We start from the raw sequence: 13,690 nt of genomic DNA on the forward strand, positions 1-13,690 counted from the left end.
TGAAGTCTCCTGAGCCCTTTCCAGGAGTGACCCCTAAGCACAGTCAGGAGTCAGGTCTGGCTGACTATGGCCCAAACCAACCAACTCACCCTGGAGCTGAGTTCCCTTCACAGCAGCCAGTCCTGCCACTGTGGACTCAGGGCACAGAACCGCACTCTGCCCAGCTTCGTCTCACCATGGGCACCGAGGATGCAAAGAAACAGGCATTAAGAAAAGAATTGGGGGCCTGGAGAGATAGCACAGCGGCAGCGTTTGCCTGGCAAGCAGCCGATCCAGGACCAAAGGTGGTTGGTTCGAATCCTGGCGTTCTATATGGTCCCCTGTGCCTGCTAGGAGCTATTTCTGAGCAGACAGCCAGGAGTAACCCCTGAGCACCGCCGGGTGTAGCCCAAAAAACAAAAAAAAAAAAAGAAAAGAATTGGATCCTCCCAGCTCATGACTTTGCCTCAGCCACCCCTGACCAGGCACTTCGCTCATGCAAAACGACTTCCCTGGAAAGGGCTGGAGCAATAGCACAGTGGGGAGGGCATTTGCCTTAAATGTAGCCAACCTGGGTTCGATCCCCAGTATCCCATTGGGGCCTGCCAGGAGTGATTTCTGTGCCTAGAATAAGGAATGACCCCTGAGCGCTACCAGGTGTGGCCCCAATACAAAACCAAACCAAAAACTTACCCCTGGTGTGCTTGGGCAGGGCCAGCCCAGGGCAGACTCAGAGGGAGGATCAGGAATGGAGTCGTGGGTGGCTTTGATCGAAGGAGCATTCAGTCCTATTTCTGGACACCTACCTGGGGTTTCACTGCGCTTCTCTGGGCTCTGTCAGGGCCTGTTTGCATCCAGGTTTTCTTGCACCCACGTGGGCTCTTCCCATATGCTGTAGGCCCTGGCCAAGGGTAACTCTTAGGACACCTCCCTCCATCCTCTCTCCTTGGGTGTGATGGTAATCAAGGGTCCTGAGGTGAGTTGGGCTGGCTCCCATGTGGTTCAAGTTCTTGTCTGGCAGGCGTGAGGCTGCAGGTTCAATCCCCTTTGCTACTAACATGCAGGGAGGCTGGTCTGATTTTTGCAAGCTGAAAACAGTTCCAGTCCCTAAACCCCTCTGAGGGGCAGCCCCTGGGGCTGTGGCCAAGCTCGAGAGTGGCCCCTGGTGGTAGAGGAAAGGCAGGCTTGTTGTTGAGCACCAGGGGAATCAAGTGCTTTCTGGGAGCTTGGTGGAACAGAGGGGGGCCCAGCTCCCATGAGTCCTGCCTCCTCTCTCCTTCCCCCTCACATCCGGCCTTACAGGTCAGCAGCCCAGGAAAGCAGAGCTGATGCTGTCACTCACTCGCTTTCTGGAGCCTTGCAGTCTCGGCCGCAGCTGAGTGTTTGGACCAGTGTTTGCTCAGGGCAAGAGGGAGCACTTCAAGGCGCCAGGAGGACGAAAGCCCTCAGGAGAGCATACATTTGCACGCGCCCAGGAAACCCCCGCATGCAAAGACACAAATCTGTGCTCCCAAAATGACTCTTGGGGCCAGAAAAACAGGTAGGGTATTTGCCTCACACATAGCCAACCAGGGTTCGATCTCCGTCATCTCACAGGGTTCCCCCCCCCCCCACACACACACACAGCTTGCCAGGAGTAATCCCTGAGCGCTGCCGGATGTGGAAACAAATAAAAAATAACTTTTGTCCTTTCTACGAAGATGGCGCCAAAGGCCAAGAAGGAAGCTTCTGCACCTCCAAAAGCTGAAGCCAAAGCGAAAGCTTTGAAGGCTAAGAAAGAGTCCTGAAAGGTGTTCACAGCCACAAAAAGAAGATCCGAACATCACCAACCTCCCCGAAGACCCAAAACTCTGAGGCTTCGAAGGCAACCCAAATATCCTCAGAAGAGCATTGACCATTATGCCATCGTCAAATTCCCTCTGACCACTGAGTCGGCCATGAAGAAGATAGAGGATAACAACACACTTATGCTTATTGTGGATGTCAAAGCCAACAATACCAGATTAAACAGGCTGTGAAGAAGCTCTATGACATTGATGTGGCCAAGGTCAACACCCTGATTAGACCTGATGGAGAGAAGAAAGCATATGTTCGGCTGGCTCCTGACTCTGATGCCTTGGATGTTGCCAATAAGATTGGGATCATCTAAACCAGGGGTCCTCAAACTTTTTAAACAGGGGGCCAGTTCACTGTCCCTCAGACCATTGGAGGGTCTGACTATAGTAAAAACAAAACTTATGAACGAATTCTTATGCACACTGCATATATCTTATTTTGCAATGAAGAAACAAAACAGATACAAATACAATATGTGGCCCGCGGGCCATAGTTTGAGGACCACTGATCTAAACAGTCCAGCTGGCTAATCCAAAATACAAATTATTCCCCCCACTAAAAAAAATGAGTTTTTGGGGCCGGGCGGTGGCGCTAAAGGTAAGGTGCCTACCTTGCCTGCGCTAGCCTTGGACGGACCGCGGTTCGATCCCCCGGTGTCCCATATGGTCCCCCAAGCCAGGAGCAACTTCTGAGCACATAGCCAGGAGTAACCCCTGAACGTTACCGGGTGTGGCCCAAAAACCAAAAAAAAAAAAAAAAATGAGTTTTGTGGTTGCTCCCGGCTCCCACTGTTTCTCAAACCTGGAGGACCCATCTATGCCCCTTGGCCTGGGCTCAAAGCCTGGGTGTTTTCCAACGTCCCAGAGGGGGAAGTGGGGTCTCCAGTGCTCCGTAGACAATTCAGGGCTGGCCTACCACCACCACACCTGGTGGAATGTTCCAGACCTCACAGCCCTGCCAGCTGCCCAGAGCAGTCCCAGCTCACCAATTCTTCTGGATCTGAACAGGGCGGCCAACGAGCCGCCTCAGCCTCCTGGCACACTGGCAGCTTCTCCGAGGGGTGCAGGTCGGCCCAGTGTAGACCAGAAGTGTAGGGGAGTCTGAGCAGTCTACTCCTGCCCCCCAGTTCCCAAGCACCCTGCCTCCCACAGACAGCCTCACTCTGCCGTTCCACGGACTCACATTTATTCACAGACCGACAAAGGAATGGGGTGGGGCCTCCGCTGGCTCGGGGGGGCGGCAGCTCAGGAGGAAGTGACCCACCGTCTCCAGTGTGTGTGTCGGGGGGCAGGGGGTGGGCGGCCCTCACCTGTCTCCATCCCTCGGGGCAAGTGTCCTCCGCCTTCTCTCCAACCGGCCTGCCCTAAGACACAGGGTTGGGGTGAGCAGTCCTAGTCCACCCTGGGGGGGGGCCTGGAGGGGTGGGCAGTGGGGAGGGGGCGGGGCGCGCCGGGGCTCCCCCCTTCCATAGTTCAGTGCCGCCTGGCGCAGAGAGGGGCCAGGGTGGGGGCCTAGAGGAGAGGCCTGGCCTTCCTCCTCCTTCCCTCCTCCTCCTGGAAGGAGCAGCGACCCAGAGTGCTCCCAAGGCGCGGGCTCAGGCCAGCCCCCCCAAACCGCGCAGGTGCGCCTTGCTGTCCAGCTCGTCCTCGTCCATCTCGAAGGCCGAGTGGTCCTGGCTGTCGAAGCAGGACGCGCTGAGGAACACGGGGGGCACGGAGGGCGAGGTGCCGGGCGAGGGCGGCTCCTCCTTGACGCGCGCCAGGCCCGCGGGCTCGTCGTCGTCGTCCTCCTCCTCGGGGCCCACGGGCGGCGGCTGCGAGCCTGGCGTGGGCGCGGGCGAGGACGAGGCGGGCGGGCCCTGGGCCGGCAGCGCCTGCAGGGCGGCCGCGCGCTCCAGCTCGGCGCGGTGGCAGCGCTGGTGGCGCAGGAGGCTGTAGGCGCGCGAGAAGCGGCGCGGGCAGCGCGGGCACGGGTGGGGCGCGGGGCCGCCCGCGTGCACCTGCGCGTGGCGCGCCAGGTCTGCCAGGCGCTTGAACTCGCGCTGGCAGCGCACGCACTGGAAGGGCCGCGCCCCGGAGTGGGTGACCCCGTGCTGCCGCAGGTGCGCGCGGCGCCGGAAGCCCTTGCCGCACTCGGGGCACCAGAAGCGGGGCTCTCCAGCCGGGGCCGGGCGCGCGGGCTGGGGCGCGGCGGAGGCGGCCTCGGGACCCCCCGCCGCGCCCTCGGCGCCCTCGGCAGCCTTCCCCGAGGTCCGGGCCGCCCTGTCGTCCTTGCGGCCCGCGCCGGGCAGCGGGGCGAGCAGGCTGAGCGCCCCGTGGACGCGCCGGTGCTGGCGGAGGTAGGAGGCCAGGCGGAAGGCCAGGCCGCAGTCCGGGCACACGAAGGGCCGGTCGGTGGAGTGGACCAGGCGGTGGCGGGACAGCGACCAGGGCCGGGCGAAGGCCTTGAGGCAGATGGAGCACTGGTGGCGCTTGGGGCGCGGCGGGGGGCCGCCCTGGCCCTCCTGGTCGCCCTCGGGGCGCAGGCACGGGTGCGCCTTGAGCTCGCCCTTGGTGGCGAAGGCCTCGCGGCAGCGGAGGCACAGCAGCGTCCAGTCGGCCTGCAGCAGCACCTGCTTCTCCTCCTGGCGCCCGGCCGCCAGGGCCAGCTCGGCCTCGGCCGCCCCGGGCCCGGCCTCCCGGGGGGCCGTCCCCGCGGCCTCCTGCGCCTCGGGCTCCCACGCGTCGGGCCAGGCCGGCTCCGGCTCCTCCTCGGGCTCCGGGTCCTCCGGGTCGTCCTCCTGCTCAGGCCGAGGCCCTCCGGGGCTGGCCCCGGGCGCCTCGGACACCCCCTCCGGGCGGCCCCAGCCGGCGTCTTCGGGCGCCTCCTTGGCCGCGCGCGCCGCGGTCAGCTCCACCTCGCCCCCCGCGTGCTCCTGGGCCAGGTGGCGCCGCAGCTGCGCGGGCTCCGGGAAGGTGCGTGGGCAGGCGGCGCAGCGCAGGGGCGGCTGCGGCCCGTGGCCCCGCAGGTGGCGCGACAGGTGGGCCGGGCGGCGGAAGGCCTTGGGGCAGAGCGGGCACGCGTGGGGCCGGAGCCCCGAGTGGCTCAGCCGGTGGCGGGAGAGGTAGTAGGGGAAGCGGAACAGGCGGCCGCACGTCGGGCAGGGCAGGGGCGCGCGGGGTGTGCCCGCGCCCCCTCGGCCCCGGCCCCGGCCTCGGCCTCGACCGCGCCCCCGGCCCCGGCCCTGGCCCTGGCCCCGGTGGGGTGGGGTCCCCTGGGCCGGCGGGGGCGGCTGCGGATCCATGTCCTGTGGGAGAGAGGGGAGACGGGCTCTGGGCGAGGGTGGGCGCCGAGAGGGCGAGGGAGAGGCCCGCCGGCGTGGGGAGGGCAGAGATGGGCCTGGGGGCGCGCAGGAGGGAGGCGCAGGGGAGGCGGGTGGAGAGGAGAAGCGAGGAATGGGGAGGCCGGGAGGAAGGGAGATCGGCAGGGGGAGAGGCCTGAGCCCCAGGGAGACACGGCCAGAGACATGGGGGGACCCTCAGCCCGCGGAGAAGAGGACAAAACAAAGAGATTTGGTGGGGGACGACGCCGGGGACAGCAGCGGACAGACGGACCCGGGGGAGCAGAGCAGAGGCCGAGAGAGGGACGCCAAGCGGGTGCATTGCCCCCTCCACCCCCGCTCTCCCCCGCTCCTCTTGGAGGGGCTGCAAACCCACCTGGGCCGGGGGCTTCCCTGGGGGAGGCCCTGGAAATGGAGTATGGGGGCAGCCAGGGTCTGGGGGAGCAGGGAGGAGGGAGAAGCGGGGCTGGGGGAGTACCGGGAGGGAGGGGCAGAGACGGCCGCCGAGCCAGGACGCAGGGGCGGGAGCCCCAGACCTGGGCGCAGACAGACACACAGACACACACACACACACACACACACACACACACACAGAAGGAGTCCTGGGGTGCAGCCGGCCACATGCGGGGGTGTGGGTCCCCCTGGCCTGAAGGGCTGGGATAGGGGGCGGCGTCCGAGGGAAGCAGGGGAAGGGCGGGCCTGGGTCTGCTGCTGCTGCTGCTGCTGCTGCCCAGAATCTTTGGGGAAGGGGCCGCTAAGGGCAGAGTCGTGCGCACCCCCAGAAGGTGACTGGATATTGGGGAACCTTGGCTGGGGCGGGGCAGGGTGGGGGGCTATTTCCCGGGGGTCCAGTCGGTGCCCTCTGCAGTGCCCGTGAGCAGAATTGGGGCTGGGGGCGCAGGCCTGGGGATGCCCGGGCCGGGCGCACCGGGGCTCCAAGGCCGCCCCTGGCTCGCTTACCTCCACCCTCGGATCCTTTCTTCCTTCCCCGCGGCCGGAGCAGCGGACAGCGGTGGCGGCGGGGAGGGAGGGCCAGTGGAGGGGGTGGAGGAGGCTGGGCGCAGTGTCACCGCCTAAGCCTTCCCCCTGGAAACCGGGCCTTCCGTGGGAGAGCGAGCGGGGAGGCTGCGTGCCCGCCGGAAGCGGGCGGACTCGGGGACCCAGGCGCCTTGCACCCCTATCTTCTACAAGGGGGGTGCTGGGGCTCCCGTTGGGGAGGGGCTGGGAGATGGGGTGCCGCTGCCTTCTCCTCCCATAGACACACACCTTCATTCAGTCCTTCAACAAACACACATTTGTGGGGTCCAGCCGGTGCCAGGCACTGTGGGGGGCCCCCTCCCAGGGGGTGGGGGTATCTGGCAGGGGAGAGCCTTGAATGGGGCCGTGACTGAGGCTTTAGGAAAGGATCCACCATATTCTGGACCAGAGCCTGACTTCCCTGGCTGCCTCCAGCTTCTTGTCAGTGAGAAACTCTGTGTCCATTCTGTCCTAAAGCACTGAGCACTGGGGGCTGTGGACTCGCCACGGAGTGCTCTCTGGAGGCCAGTCCCCAGAGATGAAGCCTTGAGTCACTGGATTTACTGCCGGAATAAGTCTGACTGGTGCCTGGAATTACAAGTGACAAGTCCATCTGGCCACATGGCTGGGGTTGACCACATATCTGTCCACACGGCCAGAGTGGACCACATGTCTGTCTGTCCACACGGCCAGAGTGGGTCACATGTCTGTCTATCCACTGGGCTGGAGCAGCCACCCATCCTTCTGTCCACATGGCCAGAGGCAGCTGCATATTCGTCTGTCCACATCGACAGGGGCAGCTGGCCATAGCATCCCCTGAGCCCCATCAGGAGTGATTCCTCAACACAGAGACAGGATATGCCTAAGTACTATAGGTTTGGCCTCCAGAATAAATAAAAGCCCACCTGTAAAGGGCTTGATAAGAAATCACCAGTGAGTCCAGAGCAAGAGCACAGCTGGGAGGGCGACTGACTTGCTACAGTCGACCCGGGTTCCATCCCCAGCATCCCACTGGGTCTCTCAAGCCTGCCAGAGTGATTTCGGAGCACAGAGCCAAGAGTAACCCTTGTGCACCACTGAGTGTGACCCCAAAACAAGAAACAAACACAAAACAATCCCATGAGGGATGCCTGCTCCTGTGGGTTGCCACAAATGATTTCATTCTCCCTGTACAGATGTGAAAAATCTCTAAGAGGGGCCCGGAGAGATAGCACAGCGGCGTTTGCCTTGCAAGCAGCCGATCCAGGACCAAAGGTGGTTGGTTCGAATCCCGGTGTCCCATATGGTCCCCCGTGCCTGCCAGGAACTATTTCTGAGCAGACAGCCAGGAGTAACCCCTGAGCACCGCCGGGTGTGAACCAAAACCAAAAAAAAAAAAAAAAGAAATCTCTAAGAGACACGAAGGGGAGAAAAGAGTGAAGGGAGACAGACCTGCACCTGGGAGAAAACAAGGACCCTTGCCCTGAACCCAGCCCTGAAATTTGCTCCACTTGGGGCATTTTGAATTGGATCCTGGGCTCAAGCAAGCAACTCAAACTCAGAAATGGAATGAGGACTCTATGGGGGCTGATAAAAATAAAGTGAAAATAAGGACAGTGCCTTCAGCCAGAAGAGCTGGCCCTATGCCAGGCCGTGGACGCCTCAGGCCTCTGAAATGGCCACAGTGGAGGAGGGAAGGGAGGACACACCAGAGGCAGCCAGGCTGGGGAGTTTCAGTGAGTCTTTGTGCTTCTCAACACTGTGGGAGGAGGAGGAGGTGATAAGGTGGATCAAGAATGTGCCTTTGAGGGGCCGGAGTGGTGGTGCTGCCCGTAAGGCGTCTGTCTTGCAAGCACTAGCCTAGGACAGACTGCGGTTCGATCCCCGGTGGCCCATATGGTCTCCCAAGCCAGGAGCGATTTCTGAGCACATAGCCAGGAGTAACCACCCCCCCCAAAAAAAAAAAAAAAAAAAAGAACGTGCCTTTGAAAAGAAAAAAAAATATATTGGGGCTGGAGAGATAGCATGGAGGTTAAGACATTTGCCTTTCATGCAGAAAGATGGTGGTTCTAATCCCGGCATCCCATATGATCCCCTTAGCCTGCCGGGGGAGATTTCTGAGCGTAGAGCCAGGAGTGGCCCCTGAGCACTGCCGGGTGTGACCCCCCAAAAATGTGCCTTTGGGGGCCAGAGAGATAGAACAGGCTTTTGGTGTTTGCATTGCAGGCTGCCAAACAGGGATGGACCCAGGATCCCATATGGTCCCCTGAGCCTACCAGGAGTGATTTCTTTCTTTCTTTCTTTCTTTCTTTCTTTCTTTCTTTCTTTCTTTCTTTCTTTCTTTCTCTCTTTCTTTCTTTCTTTCTTTCTCTCTCTCTTTCTTTCTTTCTCTCTCTTTCTTCTTCCTTCCTTCCTTCCTTCCCTCTTCCTTCCTCTCTCTCTCTTTCTTTCTTTCTTTCTTTCTTTCTTTCTTTCTTTCTTTCTTTCTTTCTTTCTTTCTTTCTTTCTTTCTTTCTTTCTTTCTTTCTTTCTTTCTTTTTCTTTTTCTTTTTCTTTTTTTATTTTTGGGCCACATCTGTTTGACGCTCAGGGGTTACTCCTGGCTATGCTCTCAGAAATCGCCCTTGGCTTGGGGGGACCATATGGGACGCTGGGGGATCGAACCGAGGTCTGTCCTACGCTAGCGCTTGCAAGGCAGACACCTTACCTCTAGCACCACCTTCCCGGCCCCAGGAGCGATTTCTTTTCTTTTCTTTTTTTGGTTTTTTGGCCACATCCATTTGATGCTCAGGAGTTACTCCTGGCTATGCCCTCAGAAATCGCTCCTGGCTTGGGAGACCATATGGGACGCCGGGGGATCAAACCATGGTCCGTCCTAGGCTAGTGCGCACAAGACACCTTACCTCTATCGCTACCACTCCAGCTCCCCCTCCCCCAGCGATTTCTGATTGCAGTTAGGAGTAACCCCTGAGCACTGCTGCCGGTGTTGGCCAAAAACAAAATAACAAAAAGAATGTGCCTTTGCTTTTATTATTATTATTATTATTATTATTATTATTATCATGATCATGATCATTGTTATTATGGCTACGCTCTATGGTGCGCAGGACTTAATCTGGTTCTCAGCCCAGGAATTGCACCTGGCACATCACACCTGGCAGACTTGAGGAAACATATGACATGTTGGGGATCCAACCCAAGTGTGCTCCATGTAAGACAAGCTCCATCCCCATTCGACTCCCTCTCCAGACAGGCCAAGCCTGTTTTATTTGGTAAAATACAGACAGCACAAAACTGACATTTCTCACCCTCAAATAGTGGCACTTGGGGCCAGAGCGATAGTACAATGGGGAAGGCTTTGCCTTGCACACGGCTGACCTGGGTTCAATTCCCAGCATTCCATAGGATCCTACAGAGCCTGCCGGAAGTGATTTCTGAGAACAGAGCCAGGAATAGTTCCTGAGTGCAAAAATGACAATGATAAACATTAATGTTGGGGCCGGAGAGATAGCATGGAGGTAAAGTATTTTGCCTTGCATGCGGAAGGTTGGTGGTTCGAATCCCGGCATCCCATAGGGTCCCCCAAGCCTGCCAGGAGTAATTTCAGAGCACAGAGCAAGGAGTAAGCCCTGAGCGCCGACGGGTGTGACCCAAAAACCAAACAAAAAATACAGTGGCGTTTAGGATGTCCACCAGCTCTCCCCACAACCTCCTTCCAGAACTTTCCATCCACACTCCAAAGGGCGCTATCCCCATCCCAGCCACCCTGTCCTCCCCCAGCTCTGGACAACAGGGACTACAGGGTCTCCTGCCTGGCGGTCTAGGCAGGAATCACGTGACTCTTCCTCATGGCATCTTGTCCCAGGCACATCCAGGGGCATAATTGCCAGTGCCTGAGCCCTTTTGTTTGGTTGTTGTTTTGGGGCCATATCCGGCACACTCAGGGGTTACTCCTGGCTCTGTGTCATGAATCACTCCTGGCAGGCTATGGGCACCCTATGGGATGCCGGGGATCGAATCCTGGTCAGCAGGGTGAAGGAAAGCGCTTTCCCGCTGTACTGTCGCTCCACCCCCACTGCACCCTTTTTGTGGCGGAACCAACTTCCATCCCGCTGGCATCTGTGTTTAATCTCTCCACCCACTCGCTACTGCCCACTGGCCTTGTTCTGCCTCCCAGACCCAGGATGATGAACTTCTCCAGCCGGGCACCTGTTTTCGGCCCCTTTGAGGAGGGCCTTAGATGCTTGCGCCTTGTCTTTCTATTTTAATTGCTCCTGGCAGGCACCAGGGACCATATGGGATGCTGGGATTCAAACCGATGACCTTCTGCATGAAAGGCAAATGCCTCACTTCCATACTATCTCTCCGGCCCCTTGTCTTTCTATTTTTAAGGGCATAAAATATTATGTGGGGGGGGGCAGAGCGATATTTGCCTTGTAGATTCAACATCCTCAACATCCCATTTAGTCCCCGAGAGCCTGCTGGAGTAATTTCTGAGCTCAGAGCCAGGAGGAACCCCTGAGCACCATCAGGTGTGACCCAAAAACCAAAAAAGGAAAATAAATAAATAAATAAAATCAAAGTTGGTGCCCTCCAGAAAAAAGGAACTAAGGTTGAGTGACCTCGAAATGATCTATCTGAAAAGGCTCCCTTGACAACCGAAGTCTGACTCAGAGTAATCCTTGACAGCCAAGGTCTGAATCAGAATATGTCCCCACCCGACAACCAGGGTTCGAATCAGAATATCCCTTGATGACCAAGGTTTGAATCAGAGTATCCCTAGACAACCAAAGTTGAGCCAGAAAACTCAATGATTAATTAAGACATCTATACAACGACATAGTTATACTGCTTGAAGATTTTACTCGGGGTCCTTGCTAAAACTCCCCTAGTTGGAGGAGGCTGGGATTTCGATAACCGAATAAACTCCCTTTTGCACCTCGCATTATCGGAGGTGGTCTCTGACTCTCAGCACAGGGTGGGTGTCAGCTCGAACCCTAACAAGGAGAGACCGAATCAGGGTGAGCTCTGGGGAAGAACATTGCAAACCGAGCCTGGATATGTTGGGGCGTGGGTTGTGCGGTGAGGGAGACCCTGTGTGTGGCCGGGAGATTCTGGCCGTGAATTCTTGGCCCCCTCCAAGTGGGCCAGTGTGGCTGGCGGGGAAAGGCCACAGACATTCGCAGGGTGCAAGCTGGCCGCATTCCCAGCCAAGGAGAGGAGTCCTTGGGAAGGTACTTGAGGCTGGAGAGTCACATGATTCCATCACTGCTCTCCAGAAATTCCTGAGGCCCAGCCAGATGTGGATGGATGCAGGGACGACGCCAGGAGCAGAAGCAGGGGAAGGCGCAGGTGGAGCAGGGATGAGCGGGGGCGGAGCTTGCTTCTGATTGGCTGGCGGAGGCCCTCCTGCCTCGCTGGCGTCGCCTCCTCATTGGCTCGCACGCTTCTTAAGTCCCGCCCTTACGTAGAGACTTCAGCTCCTAAAAATCAGGTCCCTAAATGGGGCTGGGATGGATAAGATGGGAGGGGGTGAAGTGGGGAGGCGATGATGCTGGGCCCCCTCCGGGGCTCCCCCTTTTCTGCTTCACCCCCTTCTTCACTCCCTTGTTGCATGGGGCCCCTTAACCTCTTGCCACGCCTCTTCCCACAAATAGGGACTCAGGGCCTTTGTATGTGCTGCGGGTCCTCCGTTGCGTCTGGCTGCTTGTCTTCACCTGTCTACCATCCCTGAGAAAGCGGGGCGAGGTTTGCTGGCTTGTCTCACAGCCTCACTGCGAAAAGCACACCCCCCCATTTGTATTTGTGGGAGAACTCAGAGAGAAAGGCAGGTGGGAGATGCCTGCCGTGCAGGTGAGCCTGCAGGCCAGGGCAGGTCCGGACATGGGAGGGAGCGACCCTTCCTGCACAAAACTGCAGGATGGTATCAGATACTCTGAGGCCATGAAGATGGCACTCACACACACACACACACACACACACACACACACACACACACACACACACACCCTCGGGACAGCCTCCCCATGGTCATGGTCTCAGCCTCAGGATAAATCTTGATAAAATGAGGTCACGGTGGGAGGTGTGGGCCTGGCTCCACATGCCAGGATAAAGATAGGCCTTGCAGGTACATGCAGGTTGCTGCCCGCCCAGCAAGGGGTCTTCTGAGAAGAGAGGATGGGCGTAGTCGAGGGGCGGCGGGAAGGGCCCCTAGCCTGAGTCTAGAAACCTCAGGCCATCCATCGCTATGACAACCTGGCACCGGGCCAGTTGCTCACCTGGCTGGGGAAGGCGGGGCGGGGCTTGACTTGAAGGTGAAAGTGGACCGTCCGGGGCGTGGCCTCATCGGGGGCGTGGCTTTCCTCTGGGGCGTGGTCTGCTTCTGGATAGGCTCTTTCATAGGGCGTGGTCTTTATTGGGCGTGGCCTTTCCCAGGAGTGGAATAGTCCCTGGAGAAAGGTTTGTTCCTGGGCATGGCTTTTATCCGGGGGCGTGGCCTTCTTATTGGGCGGGGCCTTTCAGGGCGTGGTTGTTCCTGGGGGCGTGGCCTGCTGGGCGGATGAATCCTGCTAGTTCCCAGATTTGTTGGGGGGCCCCATAGAGAATATCTGGAACGCTGAGCATGGGGGGGGGGGCGGTTGGAGCTCACCTGGAACCTTTGCAAGCTCACTCCCTGGCAAGAAAAGTCTTGCTTCCCTGCCAGACTAGATTTTCCCTCCGTCCCCACGGATGCCCATGTTACGCAAAGATGGGGTGTCCATGGAAAATGACTCCTTTCCTGACACAGGTCCAAAGTGCGGGAAGAAACAAAAGCGCAACTTAACGGTGAAAGAATTCTCAGATTAAGAAAGAGACGGTTGGCAGCTTCCCCTCGGAAAATGCCTGCCTGTGCTGTCCTGAGCGGACTCGATATACACCCCAACCCACTCCCCTCCTCCCCACACACCCTGTTGGAGTCTTGATGAGATGGGCCTTCGCTGCTTTCCTACCTGCTCACCTGCCCCACATTAGTTTCATTCGGCTTGTTTGGGGTGTGTAGAAAGGTGTACATCCTGGTGCTATTTCTTGTCACTGTTTTTGAGGCCACACCCACTGGTGCTCAGAGGTACTCCGGGGACTTCTCTGTTGTACTATTTTCCCTGTCCTGCACCCGACTTCCTGCTGCTCTGCGTGTCTGTTTGCTCACTCTGCACAAGTGCTGGATCCCAGGCCATCTCTTGGGCCACTGTAGGTTGCTGTGTGTCGTGACCTGATCTTAAGTCACAGTGAGTGACATTGCATCCTTAGGACAGACTGCATCCCGGCATCCCATATGGTCCCCCCAAGACAGGAGCTATTTCTGAGCGCATAGCCAGGAGTAACGCCTGAGCGTCCAATGGGTGTGCCCCCCCCCCAAAAAAAAAGTGTGTGGCATTAGAAACCGGAGAGAGTACGGTGGAGGAGGTCAGAATGCGGCTGACCCAGGTTAGGTCCCCAATACCCCATATGGTTTCCTGAGTCCCCCAAGAGTTATTCCTGAGTGCGGAGCCAGGAGTAGGTCCTGAACATCACTGGGTGTGT

General features: G+C 58.5%; 1 protein-coding gene and 1 pseudogene across 1 annotated transcript; one reads left to right on the forward strand and one right to left on the reverse strand.

Moving 5' to 3' along the window:
* Window positions 1-1,679: 1,679 nt before the first annotated feature.
* LOC126028065 (60S ribosomal protein L23a-like) lies at window positions 1,680-2,128 on the forward strand (annotated as a pseudogene).
* Window positions 2,129-3,311: 1,183 nt separating this feature from the next.
* Window positions 3,312-6,143, reverse strand: ZNF579 (zinc finger protein 579). The gene is made up of 2 exons (XM_049787030.1): window positions 6,095-6,143; window positions 3,312-5,101 (listed from the first exon to the last, which is right to left on the reverse strand). Exon 2 carries the CDS (start codon window positions 5,096-5,098, stop codon window positions 3,410-3,412), a length of 1,689 nt encoding a protein of 562 aa, XP_049642987.1. The 5' UTR covers window positions 5,099-5,101; window positions 6,095-6,143; the 3' UTR covers window positions 3,312-3,409.
* Window positions 6,144-13,690: the final 7,547 nt, after the last annotated feature.

Source organism: Suncus etruscus, chromosome 14, assembly GCF_024139225.1.
Source record: "Suncus etruscus isolate mSunEtr1 chromosome 14, mSunEtr1.pri.cur, whole genome shotgun sequence".
NCBI classification, from domain to species: domain Eukaryota; kingdom Metazoa; phylum Chordata; class Mammalia; order Eulipotyphla; family Soricidae; genus Suncus; species Suncus etruscus.

Coding starts and splice junctions, on each gene's coding strand:
- ZNF579 (XM_049787030.1), bottom strand. CDS start 5,098: ATGGATCCGCAGCCGCCCCCGCCGGCCCAGGGGACCCCACCCCACCGG.